At 41.9% G+C, this 7804-nt stretch overlaps 1 protein-coding gene across 1 annotated transcript; it reads left to right on the top strand.

Annotated features, from left to right (window-relative positions):
• Positions 1-235: 235 nt before the first annotated feature.
• CALCOCO2 (calcium binding and coiled-coil domain 2) lies at positions 236-6615 on the top strand. The gene is made up of 8 exons (XM_026864741.1): positions 236-384; positions 866-984; positions 1096-1186; positions 1958-2080; positions 3312-3401; positions 4085-4202; positions 4608-4645; positions 5157-6615. The coding sequence occupies exons 3-8, from the start codon at positions 1172-1174 to the stop codon at positions 5268-5270; spliced, it is 498 nt and encodes a 165-aa protein (XP_026720542.1). The 5' UTR covers positions 236-384; positions 866-984; positions 1096-1171; the 3' UTR covers positions 5271-6615.
• The last annotated feature ends 1189 nt before the right edge of the window (positions 6616-7804 follow it).

The raw sequence follows: 7804 nt of genomic DNA, 5'->3' as shown, positions 1-7804 counted from the left end.
TTCTGCAGACACAGAAGGCGTTGAGCATCTCCAGAGGTCAGGGCAGTATGTGCTCAGTGTTCAGGAACCGGGCTGAGGGTCAGCTTTGGGCAGGCTGGGGAGAGGGAAGCAGCGCTCTGGTCTGCGCTAGTAGTGAAGGCACAGGCAGGGACACTGTTCCCTGTGCAGGGCTCAGCTTGCTTTGCTCTTCATTCCAAATAGCACAGGGTGGAGCTTGTCAGTGCTCCTGTCTGACCAAACGACTTTGTTTCTTGCCAGGGAGAAGTGGAAAAGATTGAACTACAAAACAAAAATTTGCTTAAAGAAAAGGAGGATCTGCAAGCAAGCTGTGCAGGTCTCCAGAAACAAAACAGCGATCTGCAGGAAGAGCTCAGGAACACACAGGTAAACTAAGAAGTTAGTATAAGAAGTCAGAATGAAGCTGTAAGCCTGGAAGAGGGGAGAGGGACTGGGTCAGGTCTTGTTCCACTGTATGCTTCCAGGAGAAAATTTAAGAGGTTTCTGCCCATATTATCTGTTTAATCCTTTACCAAATCATACGACACCTCTGCTGCAGAGAGAGGGATAATGATGAACAGGAGACATCTTCAGACACAGGAGCCAGGAATGGACGGGAAGGAGAGTGTTCAAAAATGTTTTGTAGGCTGTCCTGAAGTCACATTATTGTTACCTTTTCTTCCTGAAGTTTTGCTCAGAGCTTCATGTAAATGCCTGAGGGGCTGAAAGCGTAGTCAGGATGCAAAGGAGACATTTTCCTCCGGGCTGCCTGGCAGTGTTGCATTTGAGGGTTCTTGCAGTTCCAGTGCAGAGCAGGACTAGTGCTTGGGTCCCGTTTACCTCCTGTTGACCTCACTATGATTTTCAGGACAATTTAGTGTCTCTGAGGAGCAACACAGAGAAACTGGAGCTGGAGCTGAATGCCCTGGAAAAGGAAAAGCAACATCTAAAGGAGCTGGATGACTGTAGAAAGGCAGAACTGCACGAGTAAGTGTCTTTACAGCACATCTCAAAACAGGATTTCCTGTGAGCACCTTGCCTTGATGGATTAAATTTCCATCTGTGAAAGTGTGGTGTGTTTTGATTTGTTCTGAGTAGGCTCAAAGCGCAAATTCAGAATGTGACCTCTGACAAGGAACAACTGGACACGAGACTGAAAACAGCCCTGGATCACATGGATCAGCTGCAGGTAGCAAACATAGAGCTGCTCACCTTTGCTTTTATGAACTGTCTGTGATGGAATCAGTTTCCCTCTGACAGAGGAGTGAACAATCTTGAGCCAGTAGGTGGTGTATGAGTTTCTTTTTTTAGTTATGTGGGTTCTTTAGGAAAATGTCAACCTTTGATATGATTTGACCTCCAGGAAACCTCAAGAATCTCTATTCTGGAAGGAACGTTTGAGGGTGATGTGCTAAGAGAAACTGAAAGGATTTTATTCCCGAAAAACATCCCCTTTGCATGCTCATGAAGTTGATCAGAATTCAGCTGTTGTTTACCTCCTGCTAGCTAATGCTTCAGGCAGAAAACACTTCTGGTTTTGAAAACATTTGATAATTGTATTCAGTACTTCAGTGAAAACAAGACTTCTAGCTGGGAGGTGTGTGAAGGGAGAAAGTAGATAGAAAATAGCTGAGTTGTTAGGTCTGGGACACAGGAGACCCAGAATGATGCTTTAACCATCTGGCTGTAGAGCCTCTGTTTTTCTGTCTTTCCTCTGACTTCCCAGACTTGAAGTGTTGTGTTGAAACCTAGCTCTCCACAGAATGTATGAATGAATACTGTGTTCTGATGAATACATCGGCTCCAGTATATCCCCAGTTTCTACAAAGGTTTTAATGAAAAAATGTTTGCAGAAAAAAAAAAATTCGAGCGATCATAGTTTCTGGAGCTTTGCCTTCTGAAGCCAAAGGTGCTTGTGCTGTTTGATTTTCACTTTTTGCCCACTCTTCTCTCTCCTTAGTCTCAGGTGTTGAGTTATGAGAAAGAAGTGGAAAACTTGTCTCTCGTGGACCGTGACAAGGCAAAGAAGCTCGAACATTTAAAGAAGGAGAATCAGCAGTTACGCATGAGTCGAAGTCAACAGGTAAAGCCTTCCCTGATTATCGCGGTGCTTGGAGGAGCCAGGGCAGAGAGACTGAGGCATCCTGAGCGTGAACATGTACGAATATTGCTGAATCTTAAAAGAATAGAAGGGATTCTGTGACAGAAAGAGAAGTGTCCGTGGTGGCGTGAGTGTCCTCATAGGTGATTCTGTGAACACACCATCTGACAGATTCTTACAGTCTACATATATTCTTCTAATATACACGTACATATTAGTTCTGGAAGAAAAATCTTTGTAATTCTGATTCTCTGTAGCAGAAAAATTCAGTCTCTGTCTTGATCTCTTTTGAGTCAGCTCAGGGGATAAAATAAATCCCCTGATTTATATTTTTTAAAATACTAGATATTTATTATATTTTTTTAATTGTACTTTTTTTTTAATACTATAGTATATCTCATCTGATGTCTATGTGTATAACAAATTCAAGTTTGTGGACAAAAGTCTTGCTTTTCTTAGGCAGCTTCTGCAGACCTTTTAGAAATAATAGACAAACCTCAGCCCTGGAAATCACTCCTTGAAGGAATGTGAAAGATACAAAAGGGCAGCAGGCTGTGGCATTTCTCTCCACTGAAGAAACCATCATTGGCAATGACTGAGGCCGTCACATCATCTTTAGCCTGTTGCCCTGAGTGACCTTCTAAAGGTGCTTTGCCCTCTGTTGTGCTACTCAGGAGGCTTTTGGAGGCTCTGCCCCCACTTCGGCATTGAAAATTAGATGCCTAAAATAGATGATGTGATTACCTCTGCTGTGATGCCAAATGTTCAGGATTCTCAGAGTGGTACTTTGACTGCAGAATCCCTGAGTGCTCCATCTTACCTAATTTACTGATTGAATTCAAGAGTCAGCTACAAGATTAATTCCGAAGGATGTATTAGCTGTCCAGCATCAATGCAAGCCTTGCAGCACCAGGAAGCCTGGCAGACTTGGCTAGCTTTCACCTGCCAGGGTGGATTTTTCAGCTGTTTGTGTTTCTTTTCTTCAACCTCCCTCTTTGTTTGACCCTTCAGAGGTCATGTGTCATCTCACAGCTCGTAATGAAAATAGAGCGTGAGTGGTGACGTGGGGATATCCTAGGGGTCAAGCTATGAAATGGTAAGACTCCCATTGAAAGTGAAGGGTTATTTCTTGGTGCAGCATGAGGCAGCTCCAAGCACTGGATCTCTCACTGTTTTATTTACCAGTTTCCCAAATAACACTCTTCTTTCATAGCAACAGAACTCAATGAAAGAACTTGAGGAGCAGAAGCGTTTTGTTCAGGTTCTGCAGGCAAGAAAGAATGAAGCTGATGAGGAAAAGCGGGTGAGAACGTGGCACGACTCCCTCGCCTTTCTCCTGTGTTGAATATGACACTAATCGCTCAGTCTAGTGTTCAGTTCCATTAACCCTTCTACCAAACGGGTCACTAATTGTGCCTCCATCACCCAAACCCAGCTGCTGGGCTGTCTGCAGGCACGTACAGATGACTCTGGGGGTACGCTTACAGCATGTTGTTGCTGTCACGTCTACAACCTAAGAGGAAGGGTCCAAAAACTTGCACCTTTTTCCCCCACCACAGAATAGATCGGTTGACCCATAACAGCACGGGGATTTTCAAAACCCCCTAATGTTTCCTTAATTCTGACACCATTGAAATGAATGGACTTACGCATTTAAATGGACATAGCGTTTTTGTCCAGTCTAAGCAATGACTGCTCAGATTTTTTTCCTTACTCTGCATGACTTCAGTATAATCTTCTGTGTTTTAAAGTGCATTACTCTATTGTGATCATCCAGTCTGCCTTTCTGAGCAGAACGGATCCTTGCCCCTCCTTACCACACTTTCCCATTTGGTCAAGCAGGACTAACACTGAGCTACCTAAAAGAAGCTCAGAGCAATTTTGATTCTCATATCAGAGGATCTGTTTTAGTGCAAAGTATGACTTTTCTCTGAAATGGTCTCCTGAGCTTCTGGACATTCACTCTGACCTTCTGTCCCTTTGCAGAAACTAAAAGAAAAGAATAACGGGCTCCTGAGGCTTCTCTCGCAGGTTTCTTCACAAACTCAAACTTCAGTTCCAGCTTCTGAACTAGGAGATCTTCTGTTTGGAAATCCATATTATGGTGAGATTACTTGGCGTTCTGTCTGAAACCACAAATACGTGGCAGTTAAAGTCTCAGCAAATTATCCTCCCTCTCGAATTGAATGCTGTAGAAAAGACATTATTAGCAGCACCTCTGTGCAGCTTTGCATGTGTGCAGATGACTTGGCAGCTGCAAAATGCTGCCAGGTGCTGAGAGTTGACTTAAGTGATCAGCTGTCTGTTGATTTTCTGCCAAGAGAGACAACTATTAGCTAGTTTTATTCAGTGAGACTGCTAGTTTTGTGGCTTATGTCCAGTTTCCATAGTCCTAAATACAGAGGTTTAGATCCAGAGCCACATCCTCATGTTTCAGGGACTACTAGTTATCAGCACATCACATTGTTAATCATTTTGCTGTGGCTAAATGGACTTCTTTTTTTTCCAGCTCCAGGAATAAACCTGTTGGCAGAAGCTGCAGACATAGTAAGTAAAATGGACACAACTGGACATGGATTAGTGTTTATGGACATGAACTGGTGGTTTGAACTAGAAAGCTCCCAGTTCAGCTCTGTAGCCAATTGTCTACGTACTGGTTTAGTCCTCAGACAACAGAAATGTATGCTTGACTCATAGAATTAGTGAGACTTATATATATCAAGGAAGAGAAAGGAAACTGTTGACCTTAATATTTAAGGCCCAGCTCTTGGCAGCTGCTTATAATGTCAGAATGAGCAGCATGCAACTGCTCAATACCTTGTTTCGTACTGGAGACATGGACATATGCTACGAAGGATGGAAGGTCAGAGCACCTCACAGGACCTCTTGACTTTTAAATGCTATTTAGAGAAGCCTGGAGACATTTGAAAGCTTGAGAATGTTAGAAGTCAGAAAGACTTGTCCAAAAGTGATAATATCTGGCTACTAGACTTTTCTGTTTCTTCTCTTTCAATATAAGTTTTTAACTGACTTTATTTGCATTTGCTTTGTGCTTCAGGCTTCTCTAAGGAAATGTCCCATGTGCAATGGTGTATTTCCTGAAGATACTGAGACAAATCAGTATGAGACCCATGTGCACAGCCATCTTCTGGAGTGCCCGTTCTGCAGCTAGACCTTTGCAAAGTCCAATAAGCGGGTGTTTGATGACCATGACCTGCAATAATTCTGAATTTATATCTGCTCTGTAGAATAAGTGGCAGAGGCTGCAGTATAGAATAGACCACAATCACTGTGTAGGCTCAATTCATGCTAAGATCACCCAAACAAGACTAGTTATACCACTAGTACTGTAATTCTGAGCTTTCTGTGCCAGGTAGCCTATGACCAACACATAAATCAGGTCAGATGTGCACACCCTGAAACTGAACCACCGCCATCAGATTTAAGTCCTCTGTCTTGCATCCGAGTATATGTGCTTGTTAAATGAGTTACAAGTCCTATAATTAGTAATTTAGTTGGAATGTGGTACCAGTTCTTTAGAACAGGATTGGCCATGTAACTGTTCATTCAGGTAGGGATCCAAGTGATGGGGTGCAGTACAGCAGTTTTCTGTATTTGGCTGATGCACCTGCATTATAATGGGTTTATTCTTTAATACAGCGCTGTGATTGCTAACCAAAGACCAGGAACACTGTATAATCACACTTTCAGTCCTGCCCAGCAGAATTAATTATTAATAAGTAAAAAAGCCTGAATCAAAATACATCTTTCACCGTCAGTCATAAAGCAAGTGAAAGATAGATGGTTATAAAGAGACTAAATATCTACTTGCAGATCTGAAGGACACAGCTTACTGGAAGGTGAGGCACCATCCATCTCAGAATGAGGAAAACCTGAAATTTCTGAAGTGGGGAAGGTCACTGTGGTGTGGAGCCCACAGGGGAGCAGTAGCTGAGTTGTCTTGGCAGCACAGAGGATAAATAGCCTCTCAATCAGAAATTGGGCATCCTCATTTAAAAGAAATTATAAAATTAATTATTTCTCTTTCATGTTTCTAAACCTTCTTGATTTAACAAGAAGAAGCTGTTCTCAAACCAAAACATTGTGATTCAAAACTAAGTGCCTTGGGATATTAGTGCTTTGTGCACAGGTTATCCAGTTACTATTTTTATTTCTGCTTCAGAATTTTCTATTTATTATTAACAGCTCTTTTTTTTCCATGCAAACACAAATGGGGAAAGATTTAATATCCCAACTATATTAGACTGTTTCCTGCTGAATAGCTGAAGCAATAGAAAATGTTGAGAAGTTTATACAGAGTTTTAAGAATATTGAGAGTAACAAAGGCTTCAAAATACTTTACTGTTTGGTTTCTACACAAACTTTTTATCTGTCTAGGTTTAAATAGAGTATTTCTCTCTTGAGGTGTACTATACTAGTAAACATTATTTATAAAACCTGTAAAAGAAAATAAGAGCAAAAAAAATCAAAGCTATATGGATAAAACCTTTAAAAAAGATGTCTGTGTTCATTCTTAAAGAAATAAATTGGAGGATCTGATGGGGTCTTAAGGGAGCTGTTTGTAGGCTTTCCATTACTTGCTGAAGCTTCTGTCTAACAAAGTACTTAAGCACTTCTCTGAATAACTTCTAGCATGGAACACGGTATCCCTGCAGGTAGTGAGACTGGTTTGTTTAACAAAAATCATGTGTTTAACTGGTTTGTCCTCGGTGGCTCCTCACAGTATGGGAATATATCATGAAGGCCAAAGGGTAGTGTGGGATAAGAGAATGAATCCAGAAAGTAAAATGAGCTGTATGGGGTCTGTTTGTTTATATCCATTCCCAGTAGTGCTGATCTAAAAAGCTAGAGCTGGCCAAATTTCTTCTGGGTCATAGGAACATCCAGTGTATCCACACCTTTTTTTTCCTAGGCTTGGAGAAAAATCTGAAAACCTCCTCACTCAGAGGACCAAAAAAAAACCCCCAACTTGTGCTTCTTTCGCATAATCTGGGCAAGTGTCCTATTACTGTTTTTAAAACCACTTTTTTTTTTTTTTTTTTTTTTTTTATTCACCATTCAGCACAGCATTTGGCATGGACATCTCAGCCCTACATATGTTGCCTACCTGTTTGTCCTCTCCAGCACCACATCTAGGGGCCATGGCCAGCAGTCTTGGGCATGGGCAACAGGGACAGCAACTCATCCAGTATCAGAGAGATAAAAAAAAAAATACCCATTGCTCTTAAGTCAGTCTTCAGACCACTTGCACGGAGAAGCAAGTCTGACAGAGACCAAATATGAAAACCTCTCAGAGAGGCACATTTTCATTGACTAGCTGTGGTCATACCAACCTTTGCTCAAAAGCACATGGTTTTCTTTCACTTGTTGTGAAATCCAGGTCTCCCTTCATCCAGGATGGTAAAATATTATTTAAAAGCACATGGTTGTTACCAAAACTTTTTAACTCCCCTGCCCCATCAATGTCACCACCTTAACACTTGGTATTGTACGTGTTTTGGCATGATTTGATTACTATCTCAACATTCCTGGCATAGCTTTATCCCAATTTTACAATAGAACATGACATCAAAATGAGGCTCATTGTTAGCTGAACACTTGTTTCCTCAGGAAAAGTCCCATTGTTTTTCAAGAAAATGCTTTCTCCCCCCCCCCCCCCCCCCCCCCCCCCCCCCCCCCCCCCCC

This window comes from Athene cunicularia (assembly GCF_003259725.1).
Source record: "Athene cunicularia isolate RWA chromosome 27 unlocalized genomic scaffold, athCun1 chr27_part1, whole genome shotgun sequence".
Classification (NCBI taxonomy): domain Eukaryota; kingdom Metazoa; phylum Chordata; class Aves; order Strigiformes; family Strigidae; genus Athene; species Athene cunicularia.
Note: the sequence above shows the minus strand (reverse complement) of the source record. Positions and strands in the feature narration are given on the sequence as shown.